General features: G+C 46.1%; 1 protein-coding gene across 6 annotated transcripts in view; it reads right to left on the bottom strand.

Moving 5' to 3' along the window:
* Positions 1–12124: 12124 nt before the first annotated feature.
* Positions 12125–14197, bottom strand: part of LOC310768782 (CCN family member 2-like) — a 34565-nt gene continuing 32492 nt past the window's right edge. For all 6 annotated transcript variants that reach the window (XM_083627556.1, XM_083627553.1, XM_083627554.1 and 3 more), the window contains one exon: positions 12125–13869. In XM_083627556.1, coding sequence (XP_083483682.1) covers positions 13558–13869 — 312 coding nt within the window. In that variant the 3' untranslated portion in view covers positions 12125–13557. The remainder of the gene's footprint in view (positions 13870–14197) is intronic.

The following is a 14197-nucleotide window of genomic DNA, read 5'->3' as shown; positions in this document are numbered from 1 at the left end:
CTGCTACCGCTGAATTTGAGGAAAACCTTTGCAGCATTCTGATTGGCTGGAATGGCCGTGATGTCACAGAAAGTTTTTGCTCGGGTACTGACATGACCTCAGGAAGCCAGCCCAGAAGCATTTGCAATTTCTAATAGAATTCTGCTACTAAAATAAGCTCCATCACTGAAATTCAAACTCTCATCTATGGATAACATCTGCTTTTTTTAAAGAAATAAAAAAGAGCAATGGATCCAAACTACAAGAAAGAAGATTCCACCTAAACATTAGGAAGAACTTCCTGACAGTAAGAGCTGTTCGACAGTGGCATTTGCTGCTAAGGAGTGTGGTGGAGTCTCCTTCTTTGGAGGTCTTTAAGCAGAGACTTGACAACCATATGTCAGGAGTGCTCTGATGGTGTTTCCTGCTTGGCAGGGGGTTGGACTCGATGGCCCTTGTGGTCTCTTCCAACTCTATGATTCTATGATTCTAAGAGAAAGTCTCAAGCCATCCACTGAAATATATAAAGTTTCTAAGTTACACTTTCCTCCCCCACAAATGGAATTTCTGTATCACAAGACTCATTTGCCAGAGATACACATTGTTTTTTGGGCTTATGGTGGTGATTTTAACAATGCAATCCCATGCATCTGTACTCTGAAATAAGTCCCACTGAGTTCAATAGGATTTGCTCCTGCGAAGGTACATGTAGGAGTGTAACCTTAATAGCTCCTACCTTCAGAATTGCCAGTTTTCTGTATAGGACAATAGCTGGTTGGAAGGAAGCTTCCTGGGAACAAATCAAGAGGGGAGAGTCTTTGTAGTAGACTGACCTTTACTTTGTGATTTGATAGCTTTCTTTTATAAAGAAATTGAAAAGCAAATAAGGAAATGCCTTTGTTGAAGCCATTCAGGCCATTAAAATCCTGATATTAACTCTTCTGTTTAGGGAAGCTTTTAATACTGGATGAATCATTGTATTTTAATATTCTGCTGGGGAAACCCAGCCAGATGGGTGGGATATAAATAATAAATTAATTTATTTATTATTATTATTATTATTATTATTATTATTATTATTATGCTGTTCAATGTGTTCTCAGCAAATAATTATTTTCAATATTTAAGCTGATGCTATTTATCTATTTAGTTTACTTGAACTTATTGAAGCCCCCTTTCTAGCCCCAAGAGGCTAAGTGGCTTGCAAAAAACTCTCACAATCAAAATAATGTTTTGATCGGGCATCATGAACAGAAATAGCATTGTGACCCTATGATGCCAGGATTATCCATTTCCTGTCCCTTGGGCGTAGCCAGGATTTATGTTGGGGGGGGCGGCAGGCTTCATGTTAGGGTGGGCAGAACTTTACTTAGTTAAGTAGTTTTATTGATTGACTTGATTTAGGGGGGCAGCTGCCCCCCTTGACTACACCCATGTCCCGTCCACATCCATGGTGTTCTTTGATATTGCCCTTCAATCTCTGAACCAGCCGGATTTTGCTCAGTCCACAAGGGAGGTAAGCCTTTCCTATGTCATGTGGCTTAATACCGTTCCCAGGTAGGGGGTTGCCCTTCCTGGTGGATGACATCTGGCAGTTTCTTTCTCTTTTCCTGCCTCCTGATCAGTAGTAGTATGAGCTTCTATGTAAACCGCTTAGACGTTTTTTGATTAAGCGGTCTATAAGTCTTGTTAACCAAATAATAGGTGTCAGGGAACTGCCATCGGAGCTAAAGGCGGAGGCAAGGCTCCACAGCAATGCTGGAGAAGGGCCCAGCAGGGAGAGAGGCAGCTCTTTGGCTGGGGAAGGAAATCAGCGTAACACCAGGGATAAAGGGGGGCCGATGGGGGAAGCGGAGAGGGGGCTCCAGGACTCCTCGCAGGAGACCAGCGAGGAGCGCATGGGTCCTCCGCTACCCACACCCACCCTGCGCAGAAGACTTCCGCGCAGGAAGAGTAGGTGGCGACTTGGCGTCAAAGAACTTCTTTGCTGGAAGAGGTTCAAGAAATGCCCACTGACGATTCTGCTAGCGACTGAAACAGCCACGAAGTGAAGGGCTGTCCAGACAGAAAAGGTTTAACCAGGCAACCTAGCCAGGAGTGGCGGCAACTTACGCACGAGCAACCCCTATAACCATTACAATAGGTATAGGGAGTTTCTGCCACCACTGCTTTTTATTTGACATTACTTTGATTTTTCTTACTGTCCTTTTTATTATTGAATTTAATATTCAATTTGTGTGTGTGCGCGCGCACGTGAACACAGGTAAGTGCATACGACCAGCCTTATATCTGGTATTACTAAGAAACAAAAACAAAACAAGGCTATGGTTTTGAAGCCGGTGCTTAAAATCAGTGCGATTTTTAAAGGTTCAGGTCACCATCTTGATTCAAAATGGCATCCAGATGTATCCAAGCAGAGACAAGCAAAACCCTGCCTCTTGATTTCAGGAACCATCATGTAGAATTTGGTTATGAGATCTTCAGAGATCTCCAGTGCATATCAGACAATCAACTTTCCAAAATATATAGGGTGAGATCCATTGTTTGTCCTACTCTAAGCAGGCCCACTGAAATTAATGGATGGAACTACTGCAACAGGTTCCTTAATGTAATGAGTCTACTCTGAGTAGGTTGACTATGATCCATAGATCGATAGATAGATGATAGATAGATAGATGATAGATAGATAGATAGAGAGATAGATGATAGATGTGATATATAAAAAAGCTAATGCGGTTTTTTTTAATGCACTTTAAAACTTCTGAAGACTTTTGCACAGAACACCAGTGGCCAAAGAGAAATCTTGGGCAATCCCAAAACTCACATCCATCTGCTTGGGGATTAATTGGACCAAAGGAAGGCATTGCTTCACACGGTGTTGTACTTGTTCTGCAGGATCAACATGGCTTCTTGGAGATCCCAACCAAGCATGGTAAAGTGTATGATGAATTCCATTCTTCTTTCAGGTGGCTTCCTGGAGGCAGGGAGTTTCCCAGCTCCGTTACAGCAAGAACCTATGTAGTAAGAACTTAGGAAACTCCTATCCATGCAGCACAGTTTTGTCTGCTCTGACTGGCAGCGCCTCATCCAGTCTCCAGCAGGCCTCTTCCTCCCTCCCTTCACCTGCTGTTTGATTCCTTTTGATGGAAATCGTGTGGAATGAGCCAAGGACCTTCTGGGTACAAAGCAAGTACTTTGCCACTGAGCTATTCTCACCAGCATTTGTATGCCACCCCTCCATAGTCAAACCATGCTTCAGGTTTCCTACCAGTGGCTACCTGGTCATTTCAACTGGCAGTGCCAGAGGTTGAACCTGCAGCCTTCTGCATTCAAAGCATGAGCTCTGCCTCCCAGCTGCATGGTACCTCAGGTTAAGTACTTAATTCGTTCCGGAGGTCCGTACGTAACCTGAAACTGTTCTTAACCTGAAGCACCACTTTAGCTAATGGGGCCTCCTGCTGCCGCTGCACCGCCAGAGCACGATTTCTGTTCTCATCCTGAAGCAAAGTTCTTAACCTGAAGCACTATTTCTGGGTTAGCAGAGTCTGTAACCTGAAGCGTATGTAACCTGAGGTACCACTGTATAAAGTTCCAGCCCTCGTGACTCCAAAAGAAAAGTCAATTTAAACAGGAACGTAGGAAGCTGTCGCAAACCATGGGCCTACCTAGTTTGCTGTTGTCTGCTTTGGCTGGCAGAAGCTCCCCAAAACCTTTCTCAGCCCTGCCAGGAGATACCAGAGATCAAACCTGGCACCTTCTACACACAGAGCAGAGGTTCTATGGATCCCCTCTGTTTATGAAGGACACTTGGGTGCCAGTATCACCTCCACTTTCCGTGGTTTATTCTCTTTAAGCAGCGCCGGGAACATTGGACTCGTACACAGCGCTGAGCTTGCGAAAGCAAAGCCAGGCACTGTTGTGCTTGCTGGGTTAGCCCCCAGACTTATCAGCTCGGCCCATGCATTTTCCAACTGGCTGAGTCATTGCGCTCCAGCGAGGGTCTCTGCTGACGGGGCAAAGGAGGAGGCTTACTCAAAAAAACAAACTCAGCTCAAACAAACAGAAGAGCAGCAGCAGAGAGAGAGAGAGAGAGAGAGAGAGAGAGAGAGAGAGAGAGAGATTGCACGCAAACGCCACGTGGCCCCCAAGCTGCTGATCAACAGGTCAGCACAACAGGACACTAACCAGTCTCAGCTGAAGCAGCAGAAAGTTCCTGGTGGCCAATGAACTGCAGAGTTATATTGTACCAGGCAAGTTCAGAGGGTTGTTCCCCCAGTCCTCTGAAAGCTCTGCTCAAAGCACCAAAGCTCAGTGGCAGAGCGAAGGAAGCAGGGAAGGGGAGAGAGAAATTTGAATCAGTCCTCATTCAAAGGAGAACCTGCCCAAGGCCCCATCTGCACTGCATATTTAAAGCAGTATCGTACCACTTTAGACAGTGGTGGCTTCCCCTCCCCTTACCGGCTCCTGGGAAGTGTAGTTTAAGGGTGCTAAGCGGTGTGAAGAGACCCCCAATTCCCCTTACAGAGCTACAGTTACCAGAATTCCCTGGAAAGAGGGACTGAAAGAGGAGAATCGTCACTCCTTTTTGCCTGCTGTCTCTGCCAGGTAAACTCACCAAGTCTAGGGCGCTTTTTGCTAAGGCTCTCCACCCACATGGTACATTTAAAGCACACAGCTCCCGCACTCCACACACACACATACAGAGTGTGAGAGAGAAACCTGGCGGGAAGAGGAAGAAGAGGAGTTTGGATTTGATATCCCGCTTTATCACTACCCAAAAGAGTCTCAAAGCGGCTAACAATCTCCTTTCCCTTCCTCCCCCACAACAAACACTCTGTGAGGTGAGTGGGGCTGAGAGACTTCAGAGAAGTGTGACTAGCCCAAGGTCACCCAGCGGCTGCATGTGGAGGAGCGGAGACGCGAACCCGGTTCACCAGATTATGAGTCTACCGCTCTTAACCACTACACCACACTGGCTCAACTAGTTTTACCCTGACAGTTTCTGTTATGTACTGAAGTTCTCACCCTGGGCCAGCAGGGGGATACTGTAGATAGTTTTAACTCAGGTCCACATATGCAAATAAGGGATTGAAAGTGATGTTCAGTGATTGGATAGTTACAGAAAGTTGCTACTGTTGCGTTGTAGTGGAGCTCTATATAAGCAGGCTGGCTGAACCCTTCAGTTCAGTTCTGTTCTGGCCTGTGAATAAACAAGAGCTGTTTGAAGAATCGCTGTGTCGTCTGATATGTTCACCCACAACTTAACAGTTTCAATCCCCCGCAGCCTTAACAAACTACAGCTCCCAGGATTCTTAGCAGGGAGCCATGTGCTTTTAAATGTATGCTCTGGGTGACCCTTGTCAACCCTGGATGCTACACAGAGTATGCAGTGTTTCGTATGCCTCTGAATACCAGTGGCTGGGAATTGTAGGTGGGGAGAGGGCTGTTGTGCTTAGGCTCTACTTGTGGGCGTCCCATCTGGTTGACCACTGTGAGAACAGGATGCTAGCTCAGATAGGCCTTTGGGTGCTTCCTAGATTCTTTTCAGTTGGCAAAGACTGGAATGCAGTGTGGGATCTCCCATAATGATGGCCTCCTACTGGGATATCAGATCTTTCAAAGAAACGCTGCTTTTGTTCATGCGTGAGTGTGCGTTGTACATACACACAGGGAGTTCCTTGGGAGTGGTTAGCGTTAGGGACAGTCTGAGTTACGGAAGTCTTTATGAGGAGCTGGAAGCATGGAATCGTCCATGCTAGGAATTAGTGGCATTTGGCTAAGACGCAAACCGAGTTCAGCACACGTACCTCTTGGAAGGTCTCTTATTTATTAGCTGACAAAGATTAGGATTCTAAATAAGGCTACCCTGTTTAAATAAAGCAGTGGGTTGCCCTCACCTGGAATGCTGTCCTTAGCTGTTAGCATGTAGGTCTTAAAATAGACAGAGCAGTAAAGAGAAAGTAGCCAAAGACCGGGACATCAGAATGCTTGGGAGAGATTGAAAAGAGCATGTGCAGGTTTGCTATAAGAACTCTGCACACTGTAACCATCCCTATTTACTGCAGACATTTTCTGATTTCTCAATAGCTGTCCTGGCCACGGTACATTCTGGTTTCTATTTATGCCTTTTGAAGATAACCTTGCTAAGATTTTGTCAGCGCGAGGTGCTAGGATTATAATTCTTCCGAGGTTTCCCTCCCCAGTAACTCTAGAAAAAATATAGCATGGGATTTTGTCGGTCGGGGCTGTTGCAGTGCGCTTTTAAGTGGGGCTGCTCTCAAGGACTGTTCAGAAGCTGCAGCTGGTGCAGAATGCAACTGCGAGAGACCATGTGGCCGGGGACCAAAGAACATTGCATTGGCTGCCAGTTAGCTACCGAGCTGAGATACGGAGCCAGCGCATAACTCTGGCGTTCAAAAGCTTGCGCTGGCTGCCCAAAAGCCACTGGGCCAGGTTCAAGTATTAATCTGCAATGCCCTTAACAACTTGGGTCCAGGATACTCCAGCAACTGCCTGATCCTTTATATCCCTGCTCACTCACGAAGGTTTTGTGGGCTGTCACCATTAGTGGTCGCTCATGGCTCCGATGGACGATGCACAGCTGTTGCTTTTGGTGTTGCGGATCTATACAGTGCTTTTTTTCCTAAAAAAAAAATGTTTTCCTACTCAAATTGAAATACTGCCCCTCAATGAGGCCAAACTTAGATTCACAAAATGTTTAGGGGTATGCGTACCCCCAGAAAAAAAAGCATTGGGTCTTTGTAATACAAACAGCAATCCTATACCCACTTACCTGGGAGTAAGCTCCAATGAGCCCAATGGGTGTTGTTTCTGAGAAGACATATATAGGATTGCTCTGACATAATTTAAAGAGGAGGCATGCTCTGCATTCGCTATTAAAAATACAGATCAGTTGAAGACACATTCTGTTTAATATTGGGCATGCAGAAGATATAGTTTGTTTAAATTTGCTTTTTAAATGACCGTGTAGGGTATCCTTCCGTATTCAGTGAGGCCTATTTCCTACCTAATGGTGTTTAGGATAGCAGCCTTGAACTGGATTTCCGTTCTTTGGCAATTGCAAGCTTTCTATCTTCTATAGCAGCAGTGCCTGGTTTTGAATCATTGGCATGCATTGGTTCAGGTCTGCCTAAAGGGTAATTTAGAACAGGGTTTCCCAAACTTCTGGGTTCAATGACCCTTTGATAAGCTTAGGAAGTTGTCATGGATCGCCCTCCCCGACTGAAATTCTTAGGAATGTAAATGCAATAAAATTAAGAAATATCAGTCTATAATCAATATTTATTAATCATCAATCACCATTACCAGGAATCATAAAAGGTTAAAAAAGAAAAAGAAAAAACACGATACCTGCAGACTTTTTTCTTTTTTAGCAATAAAGCAGCATGGTCCAAAAATACTGTTGAATTGTGGGATCATCCATTAAATGCAGAGGGTAGATCCACACCAGACATTTACATATTCAGTGCACATTTAAAGCACATTACTTTCCTTTTAAAAAATCCTGGGAACCATAGTTTCCTCCACACAGCTGCAATTCCCAGCACCCTTACCAAACTACAGTTCCCAGGATTCTTTGGAGGAAGCCATGCTCTTCAGATGCATGTGTGCATTTGCCCATGGTGTGCATTTGCTCCTTGGCAAGGAAGGTACACTCTGTACATGCCTCTGCCCTTTAATTCCGAGTTCCTAATCCATTTTTTGGTGCTATACTTCATAAAAGTATTTTCCACCACAGGGTGTTTTGTGCCCACCCATTTTTATTTAACCCCCCACCCCCACCCCACATAGTCCCATCAACCCTCTGGTCAATATTGACTTAGAGGTCATTTCAGTTTCTTTCCTTTCGTACAGCAATATGTGCAAACTCTACCTTTAAAGCACATTCTCCCCCTCCAAGTATTCTGGGGCCCTGTAGTTTACCCATTGCAGACTTACAATTCCCACCAGCAACCCTTCACAAACTACAGAGCCTATAATTATTCAAGGGAAAGCATGTTCTTAGAATCTGCTTTACGAGTATAATGTGTACACTGCCTTAGTCGTTTTCGTTCTATGCTGTAGTCCCATTGTATCCTTCCTACGCAATGGCGAAAAGGCCCTTTCCTATGACCTGGGGACGCTCCCTTTGTTTCCCAGCCCAGCAAAGCCCAGAAGAAGCCGAAGAGTGGCCAAGAGCTCCATCCTTTGAACATCTGCTGGCAAAGCAGAAGAACCTCTTTTCAGCTGCAAAAAGTGGCAGCCAGGTTGCCCCAGAACTGCAGGATCCCCTTCTTCCATTAGCGGCAGCTGGGCCTGGCTGATAAGGAGCTTTACTTGCTAGGCAAGGGAGCATTCTGAGGATGAATACTCGCCTGATGGCAAGTACCAAGAATCTCCCCCTGGCTCCCTTATCCCTCTAGAAGCAGCTGGGGCCAAGCCGGCACGCCCAGGATGGGCCCCATCAGCCAGACACACACACGGGACAGCAGCGGCCTGGGATCAGGCGATACGGCTGTTTATGTCCTGGCCACAGCTTGCAGGGACCGTGAGCACGTCCTGGGTGATGAGCTGGGCTCTCTATCCAAGCTGGGCCACCACCGTTGAGCAGTCAATTCCTTCCTGGGATAATTAGCTACTCCCTGAGCAAGGCAAATGGATGCCCCTGCCAGAGATGATGGAGGACAGGGAACAGCTGCTTCGCGACAGGGCAGAGGGGAAGGTCCAGATAGGTGTCTCCGATAATGCTACTTAATAGATGGCGCTCTTGCCGTCCTGTAGTTGTAAGTAGCAGGCCATGTTTTGCAAAGGCTTCTTAAAGGGCAAAGTTAAGGTGATGCTTAGAGAGGAATTCTACAATGGATCTGCTAAAGAAGATCTCATACGGCAGTGATCCCATTGTACGCTTCCCTGGGAATGAGTAAAACTATCGTTTAAAGCCATAGATCCCCACGATATAGATGCCCTCTTTTTTTTACACATTCAGCAAACAAATCTATGTACTAAAAGGAGAATTACCTATGAATGCATTCAGTGGGACTTATTGCCAAGCAAGCAGCTTTAGGCTCACTCCATATAAGAAAGAACAAGCAGTACATATTTTAAGGCGGATTGCAATCAATGTTTCGGAAGCTTAGCAGCTGAAATATAGATCCGTGTAGTGTGATTTATTTTTGTCTACTATTTTTCTCAGGCTGTGCATTAAATTGATTTTCAAATGATTTTTTTTTAAAGTGTTTGGCTTTTACTGGTTTTACGTTGCTCTAGGGCAGTAATATATGTTTGTTTGGGTTTTTTTAAAAAAACAACCCACAGCCTATTGCACTAATGACATTTAATTTTAACTGGTTGTATATCAGGTTTGGTCTTTTAGGAACTCAAGACTCGTTTGTAAATGTGTATGTTGCAAAACAGCAATTGTCAAAACAGCCTGTGGTTGGAACCCTGAATTTCTTCTAGCACTGCCATCACAGACCCAGACCCCTATTCCAGACTCATCTTAGTTTTCTTCCTCCCCAGACTACTTCTGGGCCCTGCAGATAATGCTGAATGCCTCTTTTTGATGGGCCTTTTAGTTAGTGAGGTGCACACTGCCATCTAGTGGCCAATGCCTCTAATGAAGGTGGAAAGAAAGAGAGAAATGAAGACAAAATTCATCTCTCCCTTCGTTAATAGCAGCACAGCTGGTGCAGCTTAGGGTTCTGCCCAATGACCCAGTCTTCCCTCATTCATCCTCATTTGCTTGCACAAAGCTTATGCTGTAGTTGGACTATTGTTTATATACAGGGCGGTTATACAACAATCGGCATTCACTGTTCATCCTGATTTGCTTGCAGGGTGTTTACACATTTTCCTGCTCGTCGTTCATTCACCCCAGACTTTTCATTTCTCCCCATCACTTTCCAAACTGCAAGTAACCCAGTTTGGGGCTGTTGTTGCTAAAGTAGGAGCTACCGCTAATTAACCTCTACTCGGAGTAGACACATTGAAACTAATGAACCTAAGCTAGTCCTGGCCATTACCTTCAATGGGTCTTCTCTGAGTAGGGCTAGCATTTGCGAACACCTTAGATTTGCTAGGCTAGGGCAGCAGAGTGCTTTAGGCACAAGCCTAAAGTTGAATCTCACCCCACCCCTTGCAAAACACTGTCTGGAATCTAAAGGCACCTTTTTCCTGTAAAGATCAACTGAGACCTCTAGCAGACTTTAGCTTAAACTGCAAGATCCTGTGTTTCCTATTGTCAGGAATTATTATTCCTTGATAAGCTACCATACGTGGTCTGGATCCATCCATTCTTTTACCCTGCAAGCCAGTCCCAGATGCTTAGTGGCCCCTTGTCATCAGAGATTCACCCAGAAGACTGAATGGGAGCCCTGAATATACTACCCTGTGAAGGGCAGGGAGGGAGATCAGCCCCCAGTGGAATGATGTGGCGAGGAGCAGCTTCCATAAGCTGTTAAGCCTCCGCAAAGCCCCTCTTACATTCAGGCCACACTAACTGGCTGCTGCTTTGCACATCTGTTCTGCTGCTATTTGTAGCTCAGCATCAAGGACTTTGGCTTTTGGAAGGGAGCTGACCGCCCAATGTCTGCTGCCTTCGTTATCACTGGGATGGAACAGAAGTGACAGCCAGGCCACATATTCCAACCGTCTCCTATTTCATAGATACGATCCTTGGTTTCCAGTACCCGTCCCTGGGAGATCACCGTCTCCATTTTTGCTCTGGGGCATGTTTGGGAAGGAGAATGTCCTTTAAAAAAATAAAGGTTTGCAAAAATACGCATTAGGAGCCAAGCCTGGTGCCAGCATGCAGCACCCTCAGGCAATTGCCGGGCCTCCTCAACACCCCAGAAAGGGCTGCCACTGACAGCCCACACCCCTATACACCCACCCACACCATATTTTTCCGTCTATAAGATGCCCCCGTGTATAAAATGCCTCCTATTTTTGGGGACTCCAAATTAAGAAAACACCCTTCAGCACTACCCATGTATAAGACGAGCCCCAAAACCTTTTTTTTTTTTTTTTGGTTAAAAAAAACAACCCTAGTCTTAAACACGGAAAAATACAGTATATAGGCAGCTCTCCAATCCCTGCCAAGCAACAGGCCTGTTAATTTGCCACAATATCCCTGATGTAGCAGGGCATTCTGGGAAATTTAGGCAGGGTCTCTTCTAGCCAGCTGCCTATTACTGCCAGAGCTCACCCACAACAAAGGAAGTTTGGGAGGGGGTCCTGTAGGTCATCTAAAGCCCCGCTTGATGCCAGAAAGCCGGAGACCAAGCATCCCTGGTGGGTGGCTAGACATCCTCTGCTTGAAGATCTCCAGTCTACTGCTCCTCCAAGGCAACCAATTCCACTATGTTACAAAGCAGCATCTCTCAACATCAAGAAGCTTCTCCAATAGTCCAGCTGAAATCCACCCTCCCCTGAATTGACGCCATACAGTCCAGTCCTGCTTGTCATAGAAGAGGGCCCAGACTTGTGTGACAGCCTTTCAGGTGTTTGAGGAACGCTACCGAGTGTGTTTCCGAGCACAACTCAAAGTGTTGGTGCTGACCTTTAAAGCCCTAGACGGCCTCGGCCCAGTACACCTAAAGGAGCATCTTCACCCCCACCATTCAGCCCAGACACTGAGGTCCAGCGCCGAGGGCCTTCTGATGGTTCCCTCACCACGAGAAGTGAGGTTACAGGGAACCAGGCAGAAGACCTTCTCGGTAGTGGCGCCCGCCCTATGGAACGCCCTCCCATCAGATGTCAAGGAAATAAACAACTATCTGACTTTTAGAAGACATCTGAAGGCAGCCCTGTTTAGGAAGGTGTTTATTATTATTATTAAAAATAAAGTGATAAAACATCAAACATTAATCTGTTGGGAACCGCTCAGAGTGGCTGGGGAAACCCAGCCAGATGGGCAGGATATAAATAATATATTATTATTATTATTATTATTATTATTATTATTATTATTATTATAAAATATTATTACCACATGTTCCACCCTAGCCCCTACCCAGTCTTCTCTTCTTCAGGCTAAATATACCCAGTTTCTTTCTGGAAGCAGAGATGAGTGTGCTCAGTTCTCCAACACTGTTTGCATGGGACTCTGAAATATGCATGCATTGCTAGCTATTCAACTGGCGACTTTTTTTTTTTAAAAAAAAGAAGGTTTATTATTATCATCTTTAGCTGCAGCGCTGTAGGAACACAGAGTTGGACCATTGGGTCTGTGTAGTTTGGTATAGTCCACACTGACTGGCAACAGCTTTCCAAGGTTTCAGGCAAGGGTCTCACCCAGCCCTTCCTGGGAAGTGAACTGCACTCATTCCCATTTGCATTAATATGACTCCTCCAAGTCAGATAAACAAGAAGTTTTTAAAGAAGAGAAGAGAAGAAAACACTAATGAAAGAAGTGAACAGCAGAAATGGAAAAAATAAGACCCACAACAACAAAAAGTGCTAATCCTAACAATAGGCTTTAAAAATAATTCTCATGGTATTTACAGTTGAAATTGGGAGGGAAGGAGCATCTCTACAGGGGGAATCTGGATGCTCGGGGCAGAGGGCAGGTTTATGGGGAGAAAAGGAGGAGGCTTCGTCTTGCAAATCGTCCAAAATGATTAACACCAGTCTTCCAAATGTAGGTGATGGCGAATCCTCTGCCAAAAGACAGACTGCTCAACTCAATGATCTCTCACTAGCCAGTTATACAGCAGATGCCTATCGAATGACTTTTGATGTTAAAAGACTTCCATAGCCTTCCTTTTGACTCATTTCTGCTTGTGATTTTTACCTTTGGTGAGAGCAACCTGTGTCGTATCGAGCTAATATTTCCCAGCTGGTTTTGCGTTCAGATCAGCTAATCTAAAAAAGGATTGTTAACTCTGAAGCTGGAGGTGAGCAGTTGGGTCTGTGCTTATGTCACACAGCAACAGCCACCTACCCGACTTGAGTTCCAGTTCTTGGAAAGTTTGCATCTGGAGAACAAGGGGGAATGTTTTGCTGTGCTGACCAAACAGCACCAAGAAGGAGAAAGGGATCGTGGGAACCAAGGGGCTGCGTACGGTATGATGAAAACCGCCTAAAGCCAGCGTGTTATTGGCAGTTGTTTGCTTGTGGAGCTAGATCAGAACTCCTTAGATAAGGAAGCTACCTTTGGAACAGAGGATCTGGTTAGTGCAAAACCAAGTGTGCGAGCTTCACCCCACAAAGTGCCAGGTTCGTGCTGATGCACAACAGAGCACTGTTTTCCAACTGGTGGGTCCCTCTACCATGTTGCGGCCCGATCTAAGGTGAGTTTCACAATAGCTGTACTGTCGCCATTCAAATACATGGTGGTCATAATAAAAAAGGAACAAGAACTGGACCCCCAAATGCACACTTGGTTCTAAGGCGAGTCCTGGGTCTGAGAAAGCTGGAGCCTCCTGCCATAGAGGACTGTGTAGTGCCTGGACTCACATGCCTTCCAGTCTACTGAGGTCACCCTCCTCCATCCCCCGATTCTCCCAGTAGCATCCCAGGTAACAGCCAGCGCCATCTCTACCAGCCTGCATCATGGAGGTGGCATGGGGATGGGCTCTACTGCCTCTCAAGCTTGACGTGGTCCCCAATCATGCGCCGGTGGTAGGTGGCCAGGAAGATGTCATTGTCTGCGGGGCAGTCGTGGTGACAGGAGCAGGAGCGGATCACCATCATCTTGCGCACAAAGGAGTCTCCCTCCGGGCACTGGAACTCCACCTTCGCGGTGCTGGTGACGTGCGGAGTGCAGCAGCGCCCGTCCGTGCAGCTGCCGCAGAACTTGGGTCGGTAGGAGCGGGTGCTGGTGCAGCCCGTGAACTCAAAGCGGATTGCCCGGCGGGGCTTGGGGTTCCGCACACACTTCTTTCCCTTCTAGAGAGAGGAGGAGGGTGGGGAAGAGACCACAACAAAAAGTATCCTGGCTCAGTTCTGGACGTAGGATTATAAAAACCGGACTGGCAGTGGCTCTCCAGAGTTTGGGGCAGGGATCCTTCCCAACCCTAGCTGGAGATGGCTTGGATTGTGTTTAGGGTCTTGTGAATGTGGAGGAAGGGCTCTGAGACCGAGGTATGGCCCTGCGAAAGCTTTGTCTAGGTTTTGCCACTCCAGATTCCAGGTGAGATGGGCTCACGATGCTCATCCAAACAATCAACAAATAAATCCCTGCACAGGGAAGCAAATATAGTCGTACCTTGGATCC

The sequence above is a fragment of the Podarcis filfolensis genome (genome assembly GCF_964270895.1).
Source record: "Podarcis filfolensis genome assembly, chromosome: 8".
NCBI classification, from domain to species: Eukaryota; Metazoa; Chordata; class Lepidosauria; order Squamata; family Lacertidae; genus Podarcis; species Podarcis filfolensis.
This window is presented reverse-complemented; position numbering and strand designations above follow the sequence as displayed.